Here is a 25,483-nt window from a genome sequence, read left to right on the forward strand (position 1 = left end):
TCTGGGACGTAAGGAGGTGAAGGCATCGGTCACTGGGAGTGGCTGGAGTTAAGAGCATGTAGTCCAAGGAACCAGTGTATGTGAGTCCTGGCACACTGGAGATACTGGACTTAGAGTGGTTTGGCTGGAGCACAGTGAGTAAGGATAGAAGGGCATGAAGTGAAACTGGAGAGGTACCTGGGTCACGTGAAAGATCTTCGATTTTATACAAATTGCACTGGGAAGCCATTACAGATTTTTAAGGAAGGAATTGATGTATCTGGGCTATACTTTTTAAGATCGCTCTGGCTACCATGTGGAGAGTAGACTGGAGAAGAGCAAGACTGGAAGCAGAAGTTAAGAAATGAATGTAGGTTGAGACACCACCTCACGCCGGTCAGAGTGGCTAAAATGAACAACTCAGGAAACAACAGATGCTGGTGAGGATGTGGAGAAATGGGAACCCTCTTGCACTGTTGGTGGGAATGCAAACAGGTGCAGCCGCTCTGGAATCAGTGTGGAGGTTCCTCAAAACATTAAAAATAGAAATAGGGGCATTTGTACCCCAATGTTTATAGCAGCACTTTGAACAATAGCCAAATTCTGTCCAACAACTGACGAATGGATAAAGAAGATGTGGTTTATATATACAATGGAATACTACTTGGCAATGAGAAAGAATGAAATTCTGCCATTTGCAGCAACGTGGATGGAACTGGAGAGTATTATGCTGACTGAAGTAAGCCAGTCAGAGAAGGACAGATATCATATGTTTTCACTCATATGTGGAAATTGAGAAACTGAACAGAAGACCATGGGGGAAGGGAAGGAGAAAAAATAGCTACAAACAGAGAGGGAGGGAGACAAACCACAAGAAACTATTAAATACAGAGAACAAACTAAGGGCGGATGGGGGCTGGAGGAGAGGGGAAAGTGGGTGATGGGCATTGAGGAGGGCACTTGTTGGGATGAGCACTGGGTGTTGTATGTAAGTGATGAATCATGGGAATCCACTCCCAAAACCAAGAGCACACTGTATACACTGTATGTTAGCTAACTTGATAATGAATTATATTTAGAAAATAAAATAAAATAAAATAAAATAAAATAAAATAAAATAAAAATTTTAAAAAAAGAAAAAGAAATGAATGTAGGGCACCTGGCTGGCTCAGTTGGAAGAGCGGGCAGCTCTTGATCTCAGGGTTGTGAGTTTGAGTCCCACGTTGGGTGTAGAGATTACTTAAATCAATAAACAAATAAGAGCTTAAGGAAAAAAAAAAAGAAATGAATGTAACAGAGCAGATGAAAGATGGTAACTTGAACTGGAATGGAGAGAAGAATGGAAAATAGACATAAAAGGGTTTGCTGCTGGCTTCATGTGAGAAGTAAAGAATTAAGAATGACTCCCTGTGTCTGAGCTGAGAACTAAGTGGATGGACCTGTATCACTTATGAAGATTAGATGTGGGGGAAATTCAGAAATCAAGTGTGGGACTTGCTAAGTTTGAAGTGCCTGCAAGACACCCACAAGGCAGTGTCCAGGCGCCAGTTGACTCTGCAAGTCTAGAACTCCTGTGAATAGGCAGAGAGGGAGATAGAAGTTCTAGAGTTAGCGTACAGACGGTGACTAGATGAATTAGAAGACTAAGCAGAAAGCCTAGGACCAAATGTAGGGCCTGTTTGTATGCTGATGGGAATGATGGAAAGCCAGGGGAGAGATTAATAATGCAGGAAGGGGGTCACAAGTAGTCACAAGATCACTAACTTCATTCTGTATAGCCCCAGTCATCTTTATTGGTGAATTCAGTAATTATTTCGGGGTGTGATATCAACATGAATATGGTGATGCAGAGAATAGAATATGGTCATACTCTATAGTCATTGCTAGCATGTATCTTCTCAATGAGACATATGCACGTTCCTCGTAGGCAACTTGTATACCATCATATTCCACTGGTGGTAAGACCTTCTTATAACAGTCCTTGCTGAAACCTTGGACTCTGTTACACAGATGCCAAAGATCCTTTCTTTCCTGGGCCAAGTGATGCCTGGTACTTTGTATGGATCTGTTCCTTGTATTTCCTTACTGGTATCATTACTTTTAAAGGCCTTGCAGGAATGAAGAGAATTCTAGGGATTCTCCAGCCTCATTGACAAGGAAAAAACAAACTAATCTTCACGGCAGCGTGTTGACATTTCAAAACTGGCATTTAATTATTTACATACCTTAGTATATTAAAGGTGCATATACACTTGAATAAATAAATCCGTGTGTGCAAAAAATTTTAATAGCACAACTACTGACAGCTAGAATAAAGAACTTCACCAAAGCCTGGGAGACCTTTTGCACTTGGGGAAAGAAATAAATCACAGTTGTCCATGGATTCCCTGTAACCAAATATATTTGGTTTGAATGCAGTGGGGATGACTCAGTCTCTAGCCAGGTGCTGGGCCCGGCTTGGCTGCATTTGATGCTGAGAACCTAGCAACCGGAGGCCAGTACTCCTGAGCTCTTATAGCACCACTGAGAACTGAACATGCGCGCTTAGATCAGATTGATGTGTGGGGATGGGCAGGAGTCTCCAGGCAAAGAAGCTCACGGAGGGTTTCTGTGTGGGAAGCTGGGAAAATGGAAGCTCCTGGAGGCTTGGTAAAGATGAGTAAGAAAAAAAAAAACAAAAAAACCACAGGCTCCAAGGAGCCTTTAACAGAAAGAACTTGGGCTGCGGCAAAAAAAACCACCAAAAACCCAAAACCCAAAAACCAAAAAAACTTTAAAATCTCAATCCATCTTGAACACTAACTAATTAGACACTGAATACCATTAAGATTTGTAAGTTCTTTCTGCCCTCAACTCTAGCTCCAGACGCTGCTGGAGAAAGGAAGACGGTGGTTAGCACCGAGCACCTTCTCTTTATCTACCGTGTCTGTGATCATATACTCCCCTTCTTTCCCTAGCAGTATTGGTGGCCAAACACAACTAAGCACTGAACCAGAAAGTTAACAGTTGAAGTGTGGTCACCTACAGGCAGAAAACAGATGGAGTCTATTACAGTAACCCAGATAAAGAGCCACGTTAAAGAGCAAGACCATTTTTATTCCTACAGTCCCCATAGCATACCTTCTTTTTAACCTCGTTTACTGTTTGACTCCCTCCAGTAGAAAATCTACCAGTTGGCCACAAACTGGTCTTTCTGCTTTGCAAACTGTTTGCGTTAGATGTATCGTTCGAATTTTACCGCCGAACTGAGATGCCATGACTGTTCTTAGAGACAAGGGTTTGTGGCTCTGAAAAACAATGACTGGTCTAGGTGAGAGAAAAGAAAGGAGCAGTAAGGCTTAAGTTCTTTAAACAAGCACCGAAGATACAGTTCAATCTAATGTTTTTTAAAGCAAAAGAGATGAGTCTGTGCACTTACGGATTTGGGCCCCTCGATGGGCCCCACCCGGCTCTCTGTGACCTCTCTCCCTCTGCTCATTTCTTCCCTCCACCTCCTCTATAGCGCCCATCCAATTTCAACAGGCAGGCCTGTTGAAAGGTCCACCACCACCTTCCACCAGGAAAAATCCCCTTCCCCTCTGGCCTGTTGCACCCTGTACCTTCACCACGGTATTGACCGTATGTACTGTAATGATCAATTTCTGCACCTGTTCCCTCGTCCCAGCCTCAGCACGGTTCTGGACACACCACAGGTGCTCTCTAGATGGTGGTTGCTAAGGCAATGAGTCCTTGTGTTAAATACAGCTTCCCCATCCTCGCAGCACTTTGAAAGTACTCAGAAAAGGAAATGACTAAAGTGTAGACTGTTCAACCGCAACACCACCACCACCCTGCCTGGGGTACCCGTGCCCCTGGGGAGGAGGAAGGACTGAGGCCGAGAGCCCAGCGCCGCTGTGGAGCTGCTGTGATTGTCCAGTTTACAACAGTCAGGACTGGCTACACCATCTGTGGGGCCCAGTGCAGAATGGCACTGTGGGGTCCCCTATCCAACGATTATTGAGAATTTCAAAAGGTGACAGCAGACCAAGCCCCAGCCCTGGGCAGCTGCACAGGTTGCCCACCCATGAAAGCTGGCCCTGGTGACAGCAGGGGAGTAGGGAGTCTGGGAGAAATTTTGGATGAATTTTTTTAAAAAGTAGCTTTAAAATCTGCAAATTTGTTTTAAAATTTCTATTTTCTCATGCCTCGCCCTTCGCAAGACCCCCACGGTGGTTTATTTTCATTTATAAGTGCAGATCCTTTTAAAAAGCTTATTTTATTTCACATTGTTTTAGGGAAAAAAACACCACACTCTGTTAGTCCTTAAGAAATAATGCTATGATCCACACCCCACCACTTACCCCCTGAAATGAAGTAACCCATCATTATTGCACTTCCTCCATTTAGTCCTGAAATTGCGGGGAGACGGGCTGGGCTTTCACAGGATTATGTTAACATGAAATAACTTTATCAACCTTTTGCTAATTTTTAAAAATTAGTTCTCTGTGCAACAGCATCCAGTCCCTCAAATGTGATTTTATTTCACAGCATTCTTAGTAAATTAGAAATTGTTCTGTTCAAACCCAAATGAACTTAGTTTATCAGATATCATCTTGATGAAATGTTGTTGGTATCTGCTGACAGTGTAAATGAATGAAGATTTATGAAGGGGGCTTTTCAAAACTGCGCGGCTCTGCAGCGGGCAGCTCATCTGCACTGCCGCACTCGTCCAGCAGGGGGCGGCGCGAGCAGTGCCACATTCCCAGCGCCTCCCAGCAGGGGCCACCCCGCTCTTGCCCTCCCGTGGCTCTCTCTTAGGGACAGTAGCAAGGGACCACGCACTATTCAGTGAGCACAGCACCATCAGGTGCAGCAGGCAGTGGGGCTGCCCAAGAAGCCAGTCCAGTGGGCAAATGCCAGGTCCCAGCCTTCCTTAGGGCTCTCCTCTCATGTTCCCGATGCTTCGCTGTTCCCTGCTCTCCTCTCTATGCTTCAAAGCCAGAGGACCTAGGAATATGGCTAAGTTCATGAAACAAAACCCTCATTTTTGCTCCCCTAGCATAAACTTTTCACCACGCGGGACCATCTGAATAGATCTGATTGTGCAGAATCCTTAAACTTGAGCTCAGCTTTCTCATCTGCAAAGGAGATGAGTTCCACCTACTTCGTAGGCCCCTCAAAGATCTGCCCGAGAACACACATGGAGGGGACCGTGGGGGAGGTGCTCTCACGTTTGTTGTCTGGGGCTCCAGTGTTACTGAGAAGCCAGGGCTGCCGACGGTGGGAGAGAAAAAGGGCTCTCAAACACCCTTCCCGGAGACAGAAACGGTCACAGGAAAAACTCCGGACTGTAGAACGCCAGCAGAGCCCAATTTGTCCAAGTTTGTCTGCAGCTGACTCCGCACCTGCAGCTCCTCACTTCTTCTCTCACCTGTGAACGATCACGCACACAGACGCCCACTCGCTCCGCTAAAAACGCCTAGGACCTAAAGAAATCCACACGCCGGAACAAATCCAAAAGCACAGAAACACAAACAGCCAGTCCCTCAGACGTGTACCTTGCAGGGTGCACGCTGCTGCGCTGGGGGGCCTGTGTGCGGTGGGGGATCGAACCCAGCACAGCCTGAGCAGGGCCGGGGGAGGGGAAGACGCCCACGAGCAGGCAGCGAGGAGGGGAGCCAGAAGGGACAGCGGAAACCCACGGACTGTGGAGAGCCGCGATTTGCAGGGACAGCAGGAATGCGTTGCCTTAACAAGATCCAGGGACGTTTCACAGCTTATGCAAATGACTGCAAATCTACCTTCAGCCTTAATTACTTCACGCCATTAAACTGACTCTCACAGAAATTCCTGGGAAAGACCATTCTGGTAAAGAAGTGAATTGCAGCACTGGGGACGGGGGTTGCTCTTCTGCCGACAGCCTGGCTTTCACGACTAGGACGGGACCCAGTCCGGCATAAATCCTCGGGGGCTTATTCCTCATTCCGCCTCGTCCACAGGGAAGAGGCTTCACCTGGGCCGCTGTAGACTTTGCTAGCCTTCCTTTCCTCATCAGCCAACTCCCTACAAGGTGGAAGCCTCTGGGCCACTTGGCAGGCACCATGCCCCATACCGAACAGCACAGGAACCCAAATGAACAAAAAAGGCAATTGGATTTTGTAAGAAACAATATATTTTATTTTTCTGACACCACAGCTCTGGTGAGTGGTTTTGTACCAAATTTAATGGAGGTTACACAGAACGTCTTACGCATGGGAGGGGGAGGGCAGGGGAGGAACCACAAAATTAAAAACCAAAACAAAAACGAAATCCTGGATAGCTTTTAGCATCTGTTCCACTCCCACATCGATAAAATTCACTTGGGAATTCCTAAGAAAAGGAGAACAGAAAACCAGGTGGGCAGGGAAGGGCGTGTCGGGGAAGAAGAGAAAGGGGGCAGAAGACCGCCGAGCATCCCAAGCACAGGCCTTTCCCTCGCGGAGCCGGGACGGCGCTCGGCCTGGAAGGCGAGGCTGTCATTAGATTTACTTCCCCAAAAGAACACCGTGTATTGCAGCTGCCAAAGGGAAAGAGGAGGAAAGCAGGGGTCACCAGTTGGGGGCGGGGGCACGGGAGAAGGAGATACACTTAACCAAGGAGATGAGGGCAGGGTGGGGGGCGGGGAGGAGAGGGAAACTGAGAGAAAAACCGTGAAGGTGGGTTTGCAGACTGGAAGAGACAGACCGTGCCGGAGAGCACTCGAGAACCGAAAAACAAACGTCCTAAGCTTCATTATTTTTGAAAAGAAAAATCTCCCCCCTCCCCCCACCCCTCGCTGAACTTAGTTCCTTTTTTTTTGTGCTTTTCATTAATACTCTGCTCTGAGGTCGTAGTTTGGTTTTTTTCTATACACTGGAGTTGAAAGAAAATAGTCCAAAGGTCTGAAGACGGATTCTCCACCCAAAGTAAACGGCCCAGCATTCCTGTTCTCCTCTTGTCCCAAAGACTAAAGTCTCTGCTAAAATCCCTTTTACAATATAGTACAGTACACAAAAAAATAAAGCCCAAAGCAAATAAAAAAAAAACAAACAAAAACAAAAAAACGAAACAAAACAAAAAAACAAAAAACCAGAAAAGAATCCTGGGAGAAGCCAGTCCAAAGGACGTAAACATACAGAGAACGGTGCAACACATGACCGATGGCAATTCTCGAAGCACAGGCTACAGATTCCCAAAAGTAGGTGCCATCATGGGATACCCAAGTCCACAAAAATAATTTTTAAAAAATAAATCTTAAAAAAAACACACCTGTTGATTAAATGAATCATTTGTTTTCAGGTAAATCCATACATTCTCGAGTTCCCCCCTCCCCCAAAGCAGCCCTCGGGTCTCTGCTCTCCTATTGCCTGACCAACAGCACTCCCGGAACTCCCTCAAGGCAGCTCTCAGGACCCGGAATCTCATCTTGACAAGGATCGGCATTGGATTGACATCCAATCTTAGCAGCTTAAAACATCATGTTTCCTGGGTTGCCAGGTCCTTGGCTGAATCCACCCATGCCCACGTCAGCGGCCATGCCCCGGGGCCTCATCTGTGGGGGGATCATGATGTTCTGTTGGGGTCCCATCATGCCCTGCATGGACATCATCATGCCTGGGGAGCCCACGGGCCCAGGGTGGGTGTAGAGCCCAGCAGGCCCCCGATCCTTGCCGGGAATCATGCCCACGGCGGCAGCCGGATTGCTCATCAGGGTAGGCTGGCCGGGCATTGTAGATTGTGCTGGTGACATCATCCGATGGTGAGGTCCCATCATGCCTTGCTGGAGAAAGGCTGGTGGTCTCATTGGGTTGTGGCCTGGCATGGATGGAGCCGTGCCAAGAGGGATGTCCGGAGTTCCCACTGGCCCTGGCCCTCCCATGCCAGGTAATGCTAGTCCCATTCTGGGGGCCTGTTCGCCCATCATCCCCTGCATGTGCGAAAACCCAGGCCCAGGCCCCTGGGGCTGTTTACGGCCTGGGACTTCCCCTCGAGGGAAATATTGCAGTGTCTGGCTAGGCTTCTCAGATGGAATAATGCGAGACAGATCAAACTCCGGGATTCCGGTGGCTCCAGGTCGGATGACCTCCTGCAGGTCTGGGTCTGTAAACACCGAAGGCATGCTGTTCCCCAGGACGGCGAAGGAGTCGGGACCCCCGGGGCCTCCAGGCTTGCAAAGTGCTGCATCTGCTGAACTCTGGGGCAGGGTGCTGGGGCGGCCAAGGGGGCCTTCTCCTGGGAAACCCATAGCTCCTGGGAAGCTGCCCTGCCCCCCACTGGGGCCGTTGTGAGGGAACGGAGCCTGCTGTGGAGGAGACTGTACTGGCGGGAAGCCCTGGGGGAAACCCATCCGTCCTTGAGGTACCATCGGAGGCTCCTGGGACCCATGCCCCATGATAGGATTGTGTGACATCAAGCCAGGCCCCATCGGGACCCCATGAGGAGGTATGTTGGGTCCCATGGCATTCGGAGAGGGCATCTGATTGGAGTGAGAGAGCGGCTGGGTCATTCCCATTGGGCTGAGGGTTGGCATCGGAACCACGGGGTTTGGACCTGAAATTCGAGGATTCTGTGTATTAATGCCCATCCCTAGAAAAATAAAGATATCAAAGGAATCACCTTAACCGAGAGCAACTTAGAAAAACTACAACAAATCCAATCAGCAACAACAAAAAGCCAAATGTGCAAGGTACTCTGTCGGGAAAACATACGTCACGAAATCCCTGCCCTCAACAAGATCGAAATGCATTTTGGAGCACAGACACCCAACAGCTCTACGAGAGGTTATATTTTGAGTGTCAAACTGTATGACGTGAGAGTATGTAGAAAACAACCAGGAAGAAAGTCTCCTGTGCGAAAAGTTACAAATTAATATGCAAACCAGTGTAGTCTTCTTCATTGGAGACATTTCATACAGAAAAAAAGAATCTGTCTGAAGTAAGTATGGTCCTCTTTGGAGAAAGAGGATTAATCAGTCCTACAAGTCCAAGAATCAGAAATAATAACAAGGAAACCAAACAGGCCTTTACCAAATGACATCTAGCATTATCTTTTTAGACTGCCTTACTCAGAGAGCATTTCACACTCTAGGGTGTATGAAACGTTAAAGAAACATAGCTTTTAACAGAGAGGGAAAGCATGCAGTTTCTCCTATAGTCTCTGGGACATTTAAGTATTTGGTTTCTCTGTGGAATTACTACTGAGTATGGTAAGGACGGTGCTTGCTAGGAAACGGGGGCTTTCTACCACCTCAAATCCCGTGGCTGCTTGCGGTTGGAGGCTGCCCTTCCAGAAAAACACTTAAAAACTAAAGACATCCAATCAGAATGTTAAAAGGAAACTGCTTTCAGTCTTGCTCCAGGAGGACCCTCCCTACTCTGACCCTCGACACCCCCCCCACCACAGAAAGGGAAAAATGAACCCATCCAGGCACGCAGAAGCATCAGAACTTCTATAAGTTCTTTCTAAGAACTGTCAAGAAATCTGCTTTCCAATAAGCACGGACTGAGTCAAACTAATACAAAATTGCTATCTTCCTCTAGTGCAGACACTTTAATTCTATCAACGGTATTCTTTCTCAACCCGTTGCACCTCCACCCGTTGAGGTCTGCAGCTGTCGACAAAGCACGCGTGAAGTCTCTCTTTTGTCTAACAAGGGCTCCGTATCCTAGCTTCCATCCTGATCGCTTACCTGGCATATTATTCATTGATGGCAAGTTGGGAGAGCGAGCTGGAGGGGAGTCGTCATCGGAGCTGGCCACAGTCTTGATGGCGTCGTGGTATAAAGGAGTAGAACTGGGCATTGCGAACTTGGACATTCGAGACATCATAATAGACAGTGGGTTCTGGGAAAGGGTTGGCTCGGGAGGCATGGTGTAAGGTGTACTAGAGGGAAGACTTCCAGGGATATTCACAGAGGCAGACTGGCTGGCTGTAGGAGGTGGGGGGCCACCTAGAAGAAAGCAAAATAAAACAAAAATGGGCAGGGAATTAGATTGCTCTTGAAGGCTATCGGGCCTATGATTATGAACTAGCAAGGTCAGGGATGCGACAGATGAACAGGACAGTGTTATTAGACCCGGGACACGAATCATCAGTCTTCTAGTCAAGATCTGTGTGTGTGCAGAGGGCAGACCACAGCGCAATACGGAGGTGACGAATCAGCAGACGTGAAGACAAACACGCCAAGAATGCCTCAGACAGAACTTGAAGCTTGGGAAAAACACGGCTTACGGACTATTTCACTGAAAAGAACAAGACGTAAGCGGGTCTTTCCCTTGCCAATCACAACTCAAAATTCAACTCCGGTATCTAGTCTGCTGTGGAGCCAGACTAGCGATCCGACCCCAGCCACCAACCCTACACATGCTCTTGATTAATTTCCACCACCAAAGCGTTTGAACAAAAAAGTTCTGAGGGGGCTGTCCCACCGTCCTGCTTTCATGACCCGCTAACCAATGGAGAGGGGCGCTTTAACTTGGTAGTATACGTTTTCTATCTTACTCGGAGTCTAGTTTTTCTCAAGTGGAGACAAGGCGGACCTAGTATTTACACCTCGGTGCTCATCTTCCACGGACCACCTCTGGTCCCATTCATAAAACCACCATCATCAGTGAGAGCTTCTCCTGGGAAGAAAATACTGATAAATTGCGGCTGATCTGTGAGAACAGCAGTCTACCAAAGAGGTTTTGGGAACTGCTTCTGTGGCCAACGTGTATTTACGAGAACCACTCAAATCTCTCAGCGGCCTCCCCTTTGTGCTTAGGATTATACTCAGAGCCTGTGGATGCGAGGGCAGCCCCCTCCAGTGGGCGGGCCTAGTATTTAAAGCAGCCACATTTACCCACCGTTAAGGCATTTTATTTCACCAACATGTTCACCGTGCAAATGTAAATTTGTCTGTGAAATGACAAATACTTCCCATTTTCTCCTCTTCCTTTTAACAGTCCCATCTGACACACATACTCTGCCCTGAGAGCCGTGTTTCTCTGCCAGGATGGGACGCCTGTGCCTAACCCCGTGGAAGTACCGACGATGCACCCGGCCACAGATACGTCCGTCTCGGTGGAGGCCACCTCCGAGTGCAGAGCTCAGAGACATGTCTCCGGGCACCAGCTGCATCAAGTCAGGACACCAGCTTCCTCAAAGGACATAAACCAGGCTTTTGCAATCTCTGGCTCACAAGGGGCGACCGTGAGGACGCGAGCGTACTGACCTGACTCTACATTGCCCAGCATGGCTGGGGAGGCCATGGTGAGGGGTGCTTTATGGTTTGGAGGGATCCCGGGACTCTGGAGGGGAGGTTTTGGAGAGGAGGTCCATCCAGGTGACGGGGCAGGAAGTGATGGAGACTTGAGGTGAACAGGCGAAGCAGCAGCAGACCCCAAGACGGGGGGGGACTTAATGGACGCAGCAGCAGCCGGGCCCGCCAGCATGCCTGCCAGCTGCGATGGAGTCTGGGGGGACTTGAGGTTCCCCGAGGGTGAGCCCAGCATTGGTGACTGGACTTGGCACACCGTGGGAGACTTCAGAGGGTTGATGCCTGGGGAGTGCCCCTGGCTGCCTGCCGCAGATATATCCAAGGGCTTCCGCCCCAGGCCACGCTGCACTGGAGGAGCGGTGTTGAGGCTAGTGGGGTTACTGGAAGGGTTGAGAGGTAGTGCTGGCATATGACTGAGCCGGCTGTTAGTCCTTTGGTCGGGCCCGACTGGTTCTCTGAGACTCCGCAAGCCACTGTTGCTGCCTGGACCCTGAGACATGGGGAGAAACGGCCTGGGGCCCATGCCGTACTCTTGCTGGGGGTGCTCCCCAAACGGCAGGGGCACCATCTTCTGCTGAGCAGACAGCACGTCTGTGCCACCTGGGCGTAACTTCATCATCTCCTCAGGGCCCGTCCCAGCCTCTCTCATCTTCTGAGGTATCATCTGAGGGTTGGATCCCATGTTGACGTTCAGACTGACATCTCCCTTCATCCCACCGGGAACCATCCCAAACTCCAGTTCCCGACCAGGGCCCATCTGCGGGGGCATTCCTTTCGGAAAGTCGCCCCGAGAGGGACTCAGAGGGCCCTCGACGGGTATTCGAGGGAAAATGGGACTGCTCCCAGGCTCCATGTGTCGCTGGGAGCCGGGGATCAGCCTGTTCATCTCCATGCTGGGCCTGATGCTTTCCATGCTCATCCCCGGGGGGAGGCCCAGCTGCTTCTCTGCCAGCTGCTGTTGAAACATCTCTTCGGACAATCCTTGGGGGTTTGGGAAGCGTTCCCCTCGGCCAGGACCACTGAAGACACCCTGGCCAGGCGGGAAGTTTCGACCGTCTGCGATTTTTGGCACATCGTCTGGCCAACTGACTCCAGAAAGACCCGGTCTCGATGCTGGGTTGGGGACGTTCGGTCCCTCCATTTCAGAGTTGATCATTCCCGCAAACCCAGGGAGGCGCATCTGGCTCCCTGCCATGTTGGGGTGGGGAGCCATGCCCCTCGGGGGCAGAGAATGAGGCATGCTGATCCCATCAGCAAAGGGCTCTGCGCCCCCCGGCCCCCAGCCTTCACCGGGGGCCATCTGGTATGGAGGGGGAGGCCCTCGGCCCACGCCCCGAGGCCCATGCTGATGGACCATCATGTCCTGGAGGGAGCACTGCTGCACAACAGCGTGCTCCTGCTTCCTCCTTTTCTCCTCGTAAAACTCCTGCTGCAGCTTCAGCCAAGCTATCTGCTCGGGGGTCATGTGGTCCAGGTGGTCAGGTCCCATGGGCCCAGACTGGGAGTTCATGGAAGGTGGAACCATTTCATCCGGAGAAAAGGGCACATCTCTATGTCCTTGAGGGCCAAATGGAGCTCCCACATCTGTCCGGGGCCCAGGTCCCTTCCCTAGGCTTTGGGATTGAGCCATCATGGCCTGTATCGGCCCTTCTGGTTTTTTCTGAGGTCCATCTAATACCCCAGTGTTCTGCTGGGGTCCCCCACTTTGTCCTCCTGTGAATTCTTTCTCGTCGGGGAAAAGCATCCGTTGGATATCTCGGAGCGTTTGTAAGGAGCGCTCCCGGTGCTCCAGCTGCTCCTGAGACAGGCCATCGGGGTTCTCTCCCAGCGCGGGGGGCTCGCCACTGGACGCTGGTGGAGGTGGGGCGGCTTTGGGATCTGCTGAAGAGCTACTGCTCCCCTGGGAGACAGGGGTCACCGCTCGGTTATTGGGTGTCGAGTTCGGCCCGGTACCATCTGGGGGCAGTGGCGTGGAGCTGGCGGGGCTGCCCCCAGGAGGGATCAGTTTGTTTTCTACACCAGGACTGTCCCGGTCCAGAGGACGCGGGGGTGCAGCAGGCTTGGGTGCTGGTGCCGGAGTGGGCGGGGTCGGCTGCAGCCTGGTATTCTGGGAAGAATTCTGGTCCTGGCTGGCCGGAGCTGGGGGCTGTGGTGGGAGGGGTTTCGGATCATTCCGAAGGGCAGATATCTGTGTGTTCTGAAAACAAACGAGATTTTAAAAAAATCATTGGTAAGTTGTACAAAGAGGCGATGAAAAAGGCAAGGCACGTTATAAAGGATTTGTCCCCATCACATAAATCTACTCTGACATTTGCTGTACAGCCCCACTCTGGACATGGGGACGTTCTGATTTTTTTCTTTCCCTTTACTGTCAAACGGCATCCTCTTTCCCGTGCTGAAGATCAGGTTTCAATAACTTTATAAGCATGCCAGGGGGAGAGCCACTCTGCCAAAGTGAATACATTTGAGTATCTATTTCGAGGAACAGGTTTGATATCGCATGTACCGTGTGTTGCTGATTCAAAGAGAGATTAGTTTCTTGGTATGTGGGAGGCTGTACCTAACACCTTTTCTTTTCCCCGAAAGTACGACTGGGTATGCAGACTTCTCACTGTCAATCAAGAGGGCTGATGTTTTCAACCGAAAGAGAAAGTCCCTGTCACTGACAGCTCTGTACTCTCCCAGCTGGAGGAAGCAGGGAAGGCCGCTCAGTGTCGGCGTCTCCTCTGGCAGGGGGACTACCTAAGTACTCCTCTCCTTGAGTTTCCAGGGGGCCTGACATCTCTGGTTTCTGTTTTCAGTTTGTGATCACTGATTCCATATTCGATAAGAATTTGTACATTAACTGTAGTAAGATAATCCGCAGGCAGGAAGCGTCCGTGGAGAAATCTGAGGCTATCTAGCTCATGGTGTCTCTCGGTCTGTTCTTTCCAATAGTCGGCAGACCGCCCTTTCTATAGGCTGGATGATAGCCTCGTTATTATTTATTAAGTACCAGCGCTACACTAAGTCCTGCAATAGGTGACAAGGATGCTGTTAGTGTCTGGAAGAGGGACGTGTGTGTCCTGGGTCTACACCCTGGTGCTGCGGGAGGTACTGGAGGAGAACCGAAGGGCCCTGCCTACAACCCCCAGCTCAGGGATCTTTCGCCAGGCTCCAGGGAGCCACATGATCCGTTTTTTGATGTTCATTCGCTCCTACTTGTTCACTCAATCCAGTCTGCGTTTCCAAACCCCTGCCTCCCCACTGACTCTCTGGAATGGTTCCCTGTGTGCACATTTGTACACGACTCGTCATGTGTATCTCCGCATGGAACAGTTTGTGTTGCATAAACACAAAGACTATCCTCGGGTGTTCCCGTTCTGTGAATATGTATGTAAATGTTTCGCTTGCAGGTAGCCACACACATATGTCTGCAGACAGAGGCCGGTTCGGGGAAGGCTAGCTAAACCTGAGAGGGCTCCGTGTGCTCCGAGTGTTTTCCATGTCCCCGCCTCCCTCACTGGAGCGCGGAGGTCACCTTCATCCTCCTTCCAGTGCCATTTTAAGTTTGTCTTTGGTGGCCAGGTTTTGTTTGTTTGTTGGGGGGGTGGGCATGGACTCTGTCATGTGACCAGAACAGAGGAAGCACTTCAGTGCCACTTTCGATTTCAGATTTGGAGCAACGGCAATCTGATTATCCCCAATTCCAGCTCCTTCTCCGACTCATTTCAGTACCGGAGAAGGTGGAGGTGAAAACTGGTACAATCTGTCATCCAATCGATCAAATGTTAGTCTGCACTACAACGTACCCTGTGCATTCCAGATAATATAAATCTTAAACATTATATACGTGTATAAAAGGTTTAAGTATCAATTAAAAAACATATATATATATATACATATAAATTTAAATATTATGTATGTCCACCTCTATCCTTCTTGACTAGAAGAGATGTATGAGCAGCGCGAAATGCCTTTTCTAAGTCTAGCAAAGCCCAAGCTCTGCTATGTCAACAGAGAGGGGCTTCGTTGATAAACGACACAGATGAAAACTTTATCTTGAATTGCCACTCCAGTCATTTAATGTCACTTAACTGTTCCCATGTCGAAGACCCAACCCAGCGCTAGATCTTAGGCTTCCTGAAAGCAGGGACTGTGTCTGGAACCTCTCAGTGTCCCCACGGCACTCGCCAACACCTGTCCCAAGAAATAACTTTTGGTTCCATCTGGAACGCTGTCTTGAAGCAACCATAGCATGCTTTTTCTAATGTGGTTTGCAGCAGGCACTTAAGTTCCAGACAGGAAACAGACTAACGTTTATTATAATTTTGGAAATATCAAGCGATTAAAAGCACTCAATGGTCCTCTCACTCTGAAATACATGAGGATCATTCTGAAAGTCACTGAGACTGTAATTATGGTATTATCAGCATGTGCTCCAGGACTGTGGCTTTAGTTATTCCTTTTCTGTTCTGCAACTAACTCAAGAACGTTTGTCAGTTTTTAGAAACCTGCCCCGTACACAGGGTCTGAAGTCAGCTTTTCCCAGAGATGGTTAGTTAACATGAAGGAAATCTAAGGTCTCCACATAACTCCTTTTTTATTGTGTCTTTCTCTCCCAGTAATCCATCAGTATACCAGCATGCTGATAGAAAAGGCCGGTACAGGGGCGCCTGGGTGGCTCAGTCGGTCGGACGTCCGACTTCGGCTCAGGTCATGATCTCGCGGTCTGTGAGTTCTAGCCCCGCGTCGGGCTCTGTGTTGACAGCTCAGGGCCTGGAGCCTGTTTCAGATTCTGGGTCTCCCTCTCTCTCTCTGACCTTCCCCCATTCATGCTCTGTCTCTCTCTGTCTCAAAAATGAATGTTAAAAAAAATTAAAAAGAAAAAAAAGAAAAAATAAAAGGCCAGTACAGTGTGATCCGCCTGAAGCCACACAGCGCCAGGACTAGGTGTCCAGAATGCAGCTTACACCATCAAGACTACCCTCCCTGCCAATGACATTCACCGTCTCCCACCTGTACAGCTGCTGTAGAGCCTTTAAACCACACTCCACTTCCAGAATGGCCTACCAGAGGGGCTGTGCTTCGCTCTGTCTTGCTGTTAGAGATGTTCTGGATGTGGAAAGTGACGATAGTTTCAACCTGGCCCTTCAACACAGCTTCCGCAGCTCTGCAGAGATGAAAGAGACGCATACGCTAGGACGTGCTTCTATTTCACTACCTGTAATTCCAAAACGTTTTAACCCCAGACTGAACTTGTACAAGGGGAAGGAAGGCGGTTCCGTGTAGACAGCTACCAGAAATGTTGAATAAGAATCGAGAAACACAGGGTTTTCATTATCTGTGTCTATCACTTACCACCAGACTTCTGAAATCTAATGACAGCCATTAGCAAATCTCAAAAGAGGCATGTAAAAAACCTGAGATTTTCTCCTTCAAACCAATGTCCTGTGGTAGGTGTGTTTTTATGGAATCCTAGTTCAAAATCCCAACCACGAATATGAAATCTCACAATACCTAATGATACTCTAAGGCTGTCAAAATTCACTTTGTATGTATGTAAGGTATAGTCACATTTTTTATAAATTAAATAAGTAAAAATATGCTGGTCCATCCACCAGAGACATAGGTACCAAAACGTTCACCGTAGTTATCTCTATGAACTCCAGGCAGATTTTTCGTTTTAGTTATTCATATTTTCTAATTATTCCAAGATAGACCTGTATTACTTGTGTTATTTAAAAAAGGATGCTAAATCACAGAAAAGTGTATATTGTGTAATTAATCTCTTTTATGTTTAAAAAAGATCTAGATGTATATTACAAGCATAAAAAACTTCTGGAAGGAAAGCCCAAGTATCATTAGCGGTTGCCTCTGGGGAGAGAGGGTAGGGAGGTTTAATATTTTATTTTACTTTACCCCTTTCTGTCCTGTTAACTTTAAGTGATCATAACACAGGTCAGGGGAGGGGGGAAGGAGTAGTCCTCAGTGGGAATAAGAACTGAGGTGTCCAAACACACAAGCCATGCCAACAGCAAGACACAGCCATTAACTTACTTATTGGCCATCTCAGTAGAAAACACATACACCACTTTGGCGGGAGTCTTCTGAGCAGGTGTGGGCTCTGGGGCAGTAGTCTGGCCATGGGAGGGGGTGGAAGACCTGGGGGCCGTAGCATTTGACGGGGTCATCGAGTGTGGCGTGTGCTGGGAATCCTGGGACTTTATGTGGTCAGCAGAATTACATTCTAGAAGAATGAAAAGATCCGCGTCACGGAGAGAATAAAACTTCTTCTGCCAGCATTTATATAGCACAAGCCCACCTTGAGAATTTCAAGGAGGAGGCACCTTGCTAACAGGAGACCTCTAATTTTAAAAACTCCAACACACTTGCCCCGAAATGATGAATTACAAAGCACTCCTCCCCCACCTCCTTACTTCTCTAGGGCGCATCCTTCAGATATCAGCGCAAACATCCCTCCTTCCTGGAAACCTTTTTGGAACCTCTTGGACTGGATGCCCCTGTGGGTTGAACCCATAGCCCCCACATTCTCTGATTTCAGCATTTGTCCAATTTGATTGTAATCATTTAACGATGTGCCGTCTAGGTGCGCTCACATCCTCGGGGACAGCAGCTGCATCCGTCTTGCTGACCGTGGCCCCCCAGCACCCAGCACAGCGCTGGCACTCATGACAGGCCTCCCCACAAACACCCGAGGGAGGAACGAAAGACGGGGGACAGTCACCAGGTTTTCATCTCTAATTTGGGTTGGGGGCTCCCACTTCCTCTCCTGGAATGCTAACTTCATGCTCTGGCCTACAGTTAGGATTTTTGGTTTTACACTAGGAGGAAAAACAACTAAAACCACAGCCATTGGTCCCACATTCCTCCTGGCTGGCTCCACTGTGGGGCCTCCCCTATGTCTCCCCCAACGTAGCCACTCATCCTGCCACACTGAAATCAACCGGGACAAACCCACACTAGTGCCAGCGCTAACCCTCGTGCCTACAACGCTGGCAAGGTGGGAGCCAGAGAGCACAAAACCCACGTCTTAGAGGGTGAATCTGACAGAGAAAAGGAAGGGACGCCAGGAAAACTGCTCGAGTGCGGGCCACCGGGGTCGACAGGCTGGAGCTGCTGGTTTGATTCTGGAGTATAAATAGCACGGAGGCCAGACACATCCATAAGAACGTGGTTAGGACCACGGAACGTCCTACTGTAACCCCCAGAACACCTGCATCATCAAGAGCAAGAGCTCCTCAACAAAGTGGTTCCATACTGCTCTTCGCAGTGACCAGGAAAATGAGAAGACATGGTTCCCTCTTAATAAGCCGTGACAACACCTGAGTCTGATACCTACTCTCCCCACTCGGCTGCTATTAGGCTCTCCGGCATCCAGCAATGGCGGAGGCCTTCCCTCGGGAATACCTACTTCCCTCTGAGTCTCAAAGATCTTATAGACATACCTTTAATGTCAGAGTCATCGTTTGGAGTCCCAGGATCTCTCTGATCAAAGGAGTCGGCGGAAATACTTCGCTCCCTTTTCCCCTTGCCCTTGGCACCATTTCCAGCCCCATTCTTCAGCCCCATGCTCCCACCTGGGCCAGGGGGTGCTTTAGGGGTATGGCCCCCACTCTTGGAGTCACAGGGGGATGGCTGGGATTGGCTGGCTGAGCCCCCCTGTTTACCCTGATTGGAGAATTTGGAATCCAGCTGGGGGTTTCCAGATGGGGACATCACTGTAGGGGGACGGACCATCACCTCCTGCTTTGACTTAGGGCTACTAAAAGAGACAAATAATAAAGAGAGATCAGATGCCGGATACAGCCGGGCAGCCCAAATCAGGAAGAAGCAGTTTCTAGGAGCGGGTCAAGGAGACACAGAGGACTAAGTAACTACCCCACCTTTCACCTCGGCTCCTTCCTCACCCCCTCCAGCCCCACTCTCATCTCGGAGCTATCGACAGAGAGGAGGGTCAGGCAGAGTGGCCTGCCAGGTCTCAGGAACCCTAGAGTCACATGGGGACCCATCTCTAGGGCTTCTGTCAATAAAGGACAATGGTTTCTATGTACATAGAGAAGTGACTCTCACACTAAGACTAGCTCAGAGTAAACAAACAGGCATCGTTAAGATCAAAATACTACCCACCCCCTGGCTGATGACAAGGAACAGCTGTAACGAGAGCCTAGCTTCCCTGCTGGAAAATACGAGCAAGACCCGGAGAGGACACGAGGAAACCCGCTGCTGAATGGCAGGTTAGGGAAACCCTGCCAGACACGAGTCCCTCAAACAAGCAGTATCGCACGCCAGAGCAGATATGCTAACCAGTGCCCCAAGGGATGTGGAAAAAGTTCTTTCAAATATCCATTTAAGGGGCCCCCGGGTGGCTCAGTCAGTTGAGTGTCCGACTCTTGGTTTTGGCTCAGGTCACGATCTCACAGTTGGTGGGTCGAGCCCCGTGTCGGGCTCTGTGCTGACAGTGTGGAGCCTGCTTAGGATTCCCTCTCGGATCCCCCCCACCCCCCCGCCTCTCCCCTGCTTGTGCTCTCTCTGTCTCTCTCTCAAAACAAAGAAAAAAAAGTTTCAATTTAAGTACTGTGGAACAGAGGAGAAAGCTTCACAGCGGGAGTCCAGTCCAGGGCTGGTGTTTTAGTCCCAGGATCTCAGGCCTCCTCACCATTCCAGACCTCGGCTTCCTCACTCGCCAAGGTTAGTACATGGTGCTGGGTGAACTCTAAGGTCCTCTCCTATGCGCTTTGGGGAGGGGGCGGGGGTGGAGAGGCGCAGTCGGAGAACAATGGGCGGAAGAACACCAACGGACGTCTCTAACAGAAAGCCCGATGGTACTATAGCCCGTTTATTATTCTGTTTTCTCCTCTTTTCCCCATTCGAGTCTCATCTGCGTCCAATCCAAACACACCGTTCCCTCAAGGAGTGTTCATGGTCCACCTGTGACACCCCCAGGGGGCAGCCGGGCGGGCTCTAGCCCTTACCTCTGTGTGTTTCCTGATGGAGAGTTCCTCACTTTGGGGTTACTGGAATGCATTGATTGAAATCCTGAGCGTGCAGTCACAAACAGGGACGGGCTCACCGAGTTCCTCTCGGGCTGCAGCACAGACAGCTGCTGAGGGCAGTGGCGGCGGCCGGCGGCTTGCTGGGCGCGGCCCTCAGCGCTGGCCACCTGTATGCCTTTTTCCTCTTTGCTTTTCTCTGCTGTGGAAGTGGGTCCTTTCCCCTTGCAGCTCCGGCATCCTCTGGGTGTGTGCCTCCTGCTGCCAAAGGAAAATCTCGCATCTCCAGGGCACACTACGGGAAAAGGCCACCCAGAAAGACATAAAACACCCTTACAACAGGATCAAGGTTACAGTCTAGCCAACTAGACGCGGCGGCTACATCACTTCTCGGCTTCCAACAGGGCCAAAGGGGGAGCGGTGTTCATGCTCTGGCGAGAAGGCAGCTAGAGAGTGACAGGACTCTCTGCCAAACACATGGGCCTCCCACCAAGTATCATGTACCGGGCGTCGGCAAGCACATGAGAAAAACATTTCATCTTCAGCCATATATTCTCCCTTACGTTTCTCCACTTCCAGATACAAACCCGCCCAAAACGCAGGTTTATCTGCTCTTTGCTTTGAAACCACAGGGTACTCCCAAATCCATAGCAACTATCCGGTGTTTCGCCTCTGATGGCAGACAACGCCACTGAAATGTAGCAAACCCATCCCGATTTCAAACCACGAAACAAATTAATCTCTGTTTATATTCTCGGGGCCTCAGGGTGGGGAGACATTGGAGGAGGTCCTTCTGAGATCGGCTGCTGAGCCAATACCAAATACAATCAGTTCTGCCCCCTGACTTGCACGATCTTTCTATTAAATTATGCCAAGGATGTGTCTGGAGTTCTCGCTGTTTAATGACAGGGACCGTAGGCATGGCTAAGCATGGGAATGATCCATCATATTGAAGGTAAAAGAACATCTTTGGAAGCTAAGATAGTTTTTGAGCCAATTTGCAAGGCTAATTTGAAGCATAAAGGTCAAGAAAATATTCCCAAACCTAGCCAGAGAGCAAATGAGAACGCCCTTTACTGCAGGACGCCTGGACTAGTTCAGGGACAACCAAAACCCACTTTCAGTCACTGATCCTTCCAGGGCAGTTCCAATATGGTTTTCGGGTAACCGCTGTCCCCTCTACTCTCTTCTGATAGCTTGGCGGGACTTCCGATAGCTTGGCTAAGGGGCCCGGGACTGAGATAGAAGGATGTAAGATGCGGGACTCGTGGCTGAAGAATCACAGGGAGCCAGAAGTACCTCGGGTGTTACCGCTTACACACACTTTGTGGGACTCCACAACCGGACTGGAGATTGGGAGTTGTTACAGGTTTTGGCGCCGAGTCTGATCACGGTCAAGGGTTAAACATCCATGTCTTCCTTTGGAAATCTGCAATAGTCCCAGCTATTTTACCTGAGACGCTAAAAGGAATTTATGGAAGTTCTCAGTGCACACAATTACTTTTTTTTTTTTTTTCTTTTTAAATGATGAAGTCAGGAAATACAACTAGAAGAAAATGGTATGGAATGTTTTCTATGCCGACCTCGGGGGGAAAAACATCCCAAAAAAACATTTTGGTCTTGATGGTATTTAAGGTTGTACTTTTAGCCCCCACCACCTTCAGCTTTTTTTTTTTTTTTTTCAGTCTGAACTATAAAATTGATCGTGGTTGTCAAGTCTGACATACATAATCATAAACCATTTTGTAACCTCTCACTAAACATCAGGAATCCCTGGTAACATACAAGTAGCTAGTGAATCTTGCATGGACAAAGCCATCAGAAAACATTTACCTCAGGAACAGAAAAGTAGTTACCACCAAATAGTCCCCTTCTGTAACTTCTGGTACTTTCTGTCTGCATCACACATCCTAGCACTCAATCATATGTCATACTGAATAGTCCTATGTGTATGTTTTATCTCCTTATGAAGAAAGACTATGTTCTTTGAAGACAAGAATCTTGTTTTCAAGTTCTTTGGCTTGTCTATAATACTCAGCATGATGTACTAAGATGTGATCGGACCCTCAGTGACATACTCCGTCTGCTTCTCCCAGAACAGAAACACCTGGCATTTGTGGTACACTTTCTCCAAAGGAACTCAAAACATATTACAAATATCAAATCGCCTCAATCTGCCAGGTATATCTTTAAAAAAATATTTTTTAAATGTTGATTTATGTTTGAAAGAGAGAAACAGAGTGTAAGTAGGGGAGAGGCAGAGAGAGAGGGAGACAACAGGATCCGAAGCAGGTTCCAGGCTCTGAGCTGTCAGCACAGAGCCTGATGTGGGGCTCGAACTCCGGAACTGCAAGATCATGACCTGAGACGAAGTCGCTTAACTGACTGAGCCACCCAGGTGCCCCAGTCTGCCAGGCATTTCTGATGAACTGGTAGCAAAGACGATTTCTGATAATAATACTGTGAGCACACAACACTTTTATCTTCAAAGTACTCCTAAAGACAGTTTTTTATTCTCACGAGTTTCTCAGCCTTGATGGATGGGCATTTTACAGGTGGATGGAGGGAGCACATGTGAACGGTGTGCATGGCTTCTTTCCAGGTTTACAATCGGTTCTCCCCGACCCTACTCTTCATCGAAGCCACCTCCTCACCATGACCTTAACGGGCAGAGAGACAGCACGAAGGCTGAAGCAGGCGTGTGGACTCCCTGACTGACGGGGAACAAAATCCCGGGTTTTCAAAACCCCTGGATGAGCCAGGGGAGTAGTTGAAGTCAGTCACCCTAGCCTTAGCCTGGCAAAAGAATCCACCAAGTGTCTCATCATATAGTTCCAAAGACTACAATTTGGCTCTTGGGGGCCTACATTTGCAGGCTGGTGCTCCACTGTCATTTTAAGGACTGGAAAAGGTCTTCCACAGAAGATGATTCATTACAGCCACAGAGAGACTTTTTCCTCCAATAGAAGATCTATTCTTGAAGATCTATTCATTCAATGCTTCTCCCTTTTCTTCTTAGCTCATATTTAAAATTCTTCCTAACGAGGTATCAGGCACTCTTTCAGGCAAGGCCTGTACATATTAAGTCACTGACCACAGCGCCGGGAGGCAGGTACCCCCACCTATTTGAGAGGTGAGGAAACTGAGGCTCTGAAATGTTTAGCCGTTCGCCCGAGCGAGCGAGTTGGGTCATACGTGAGTTAGTCATATGCGAGTTAGTCATACTCTAGTAAGTGGGAGAGCTGGCATTCGGCCAGGCCCCCGGCTGTGCTCTTCATCACTGTCAAGATGGGGACTTGGTGGACAAGGTGAGCGAGCGCCCGGAAGACAGCGCTTGGCGGCACAGTATCAGCCTCTGGGTTAACTGGTACTACGGCGACCATCACTGTCTAGCCAGCTCACTCGCTTATCCTGCCCAATGGCATTTCATATCTTGTTCCTCTTCAACTGACCCTTCCACCCCGCCCTCCCCTCTCTCAGGGCATGGTCCTGTCCAGGACTTAACAAGGAGAAAAGAAGTCACCAGGCAGGACGTGACGTCGTCCTCACCACCAAGTCTGCAAACCTGTTTTCACGGTGCCCACCCCCTCCTTCTTCCTTATCATCGAAAAGAGAAAATAGCCCACTTTTCCTCAAAGGTCAGTCCCACCACAGGCAGTCTAGGCCCCATCCCTTCCGGCTTTCCACGAGCACGCTCTCTCTCTCTCTCTCTCTCTCTCTCCTTGGGTCTTCCCTGCTATCTGCTGCGTGCTTCCAACCACCACGCAGACACGTGGTATGTCTTCCAGCGTTGAACAGAGACCAAAAAATTACAGGAAAACAAAGCATGTTGTTAGTCCCTCTCAGAGCCAAGTCTCTCCACAGAGTTGACAAGACACGTGGTCTTCCCTTCCTTACTTGCCGTTCACCCTTTAACCATTTTAAACTGACTTCCACCCCCCACCCCCACCCGGATCGCAGAAACCACTGTTTTGGTGAAGGTCACCACTGGCCACTTTTGTAACCTCATCGGACTCCACCTCTTAGTCTGCCAGCTGATCACCTCCTTCTTGGAGCTCTCCCCTCTCGGTTTCCAGGCCGCCACACTTCCCTGGTTTCCCTCCTGCCTCCCCAGTCGCTCTCCACCTGCGCCCTGTGCCAGCCCCTTCTCCACTCAGCCTCTACGACTCAGAGCTCCTCAGAGCTCCTCGGCACTCTTCTCTCCCCACTCTGTAAGCTCTCTCGGAGCCAATGACTCCCAACTTCCCATCTCCAGCTCAGCTGGCACCCCGCAGACCTGCACACACAGCCACCACCTTGGCGTCTCCCTAGATGGGAGAGGAACTCTTCATCCCTCCCCGACGCACCTGCCCCTCAGTCTTCCACACTGTGGCCAATGGCACTTTCGTCCACCCAGTCGGTTCCTGCCGGAAACACGGGAGTCATTCCCGACACGTCTCTCCCTCACCACAACCCTCCGTATGGAGTCTGAATATTTTTGCCGAATGCCTGAAATCTCGGCTTCGGGATTTCTTCTTCAGAGAGGGAAGGCAGGGGTCAAGGGTGATTTGTTTGGTCACCTCTGTGTTCCCAGCGCTTACTACAGCACCCAGCATGTGGTGTCTGCTCAAAAAATATCTATTGAACAAAAGCCGAAGTTTTTCCCCAAGATCATCTTTCTAAGCCAGCCAGGTTCTCTAGTGCCACCATCCATCAGGCTACTCACCAAAACCCCAAGGGTCACGATACCGCAGTGCTCATCCTGGAGGTGAGGAGCTGTGGGAGTCCGAGAACCCCTTTCTCAAAGGTGACCCTCACCTGGATGAGGATGAAGAAGAAAAACTTCTAAATGGATTTAAAAACAATTTTTTTTTTACATTTATTTATTTCTGAGAGCGAGAGACAGAGCACAAGTGGGGGAGGGGCAGACAGAGCGGGGGACACAGAATCCGAGACAGGCTCCGGGCTCTGAGCTGTCAGCACAGAGCCCGACGCGGGGCTCGAACTCACAAACTGTGAGATCATGACCTGAGCCAAAGTCAGACGCCCAACCGACTGAGCCACCCAGGCGCCTCTAAACGGATTTTTTTTTTTTTAAATCCACTATATCGTGTTGTCACTGAACACCTTAAGAGAAGAACAGATTTCCTATTTATTCTAGAATACTAGATTGAGAGGCTATTGTCACCTCCCAGGTAAAGGGAATCAACTTCCAATTTTTTAAAGAGTGTGTTATCCAATCTGCAGACATCTCAAGGCCCTAGGCCTTGGGACTCTG

The 25,483-nt window shown here is 49.4% G+C and overlaps 1 protein-coding gene and 1 long non-coding RNA gene across 7 annotated transcripts in view; one reads left to right on the forward strand and one right to left on the reverse strand.

The window, feature by feature from the left end:
• The first annotated feature begins 2,925 nt into the window (after positions 1-2,925).
• LOC121021816 (uncharacterized) lies at positions 2,926-9,766 on the forward strand. The gene is made up of 3 exons (XR_005786693.1): positions 2,926-2,938; positions 3,866-3,872; positions 9,645-9,766. It is a non-coding gene; the product is annotated as an uncharacterized LOC121021816 (long non-coding RNA).
• The window catches only part of BCL9 (BCL9 transcription coactivator), an 85,019-nt gene continuing 65,653 nt past the window's right edge, over positions 6,118-25,483 (reverse strand). For 3 of the 6 annotated variants that reach the window (XM_040462496.1, XM_040462494.1, XM_040462495.1), the window contains 8 exons: positions 24,932-25,023; positions 20,209-20,521; positions 18,682-18,998; positions 17,273-17,462; positions 16,286-16,385; positions 11,189-13,430; positions 9,665-9,925; positions 6,118-8,562 (listed from right to left, as the gene is read on the reverse strand). In XM_040462496.1, coding sequence (XP_040318430.1) covers positions 7,445-8,562; positions 9,665-9,925; positions 11,189-13,430; positions 16,286-16,385; positions 17,273-17,462; positions 18,682-18,998; positions 20,209-20,261 — 4,281 coding nt within the window. In that variant the 5' untranslated portion in view covers positions 20,262-20,521; positions 24,932-25,023 and the 3' untranslated portion in view covers positions 6,118-7,444. Of the gene's footprint in view, positions 8,563-9,664; positions 9,926-11,188; positions 13,431-16,231; positions 16,386-17,272; positions 17,463-18,681; positions 18,999-20,208; positions 20,522-24,931; positions 25,024-25,483 lie in introns of all 6 variants that reach the window. The other 3 variants (XM_040462499.1, XM_040462498.1, XM_040462500.1) reach the window with 3 other exon arrangements.

The sequence above is a fragment of the Herpailurus yagouaroundi genome, unplaced genomic scaffold (assembly GCF_014898765.1).
Source record: "Herpailurus yagouaroundi ecotype Mexico unplaced genomic scaffold, PumYag 322, whole genome shotgun sequence".
Taxonomy (NCBI): domain Eukaryota; kingdom Metazoa; phylum Chordata; class Mammalia; order Carnivora; family Felidae; genus Herpailurus; species Herpailurus yagouaroundi.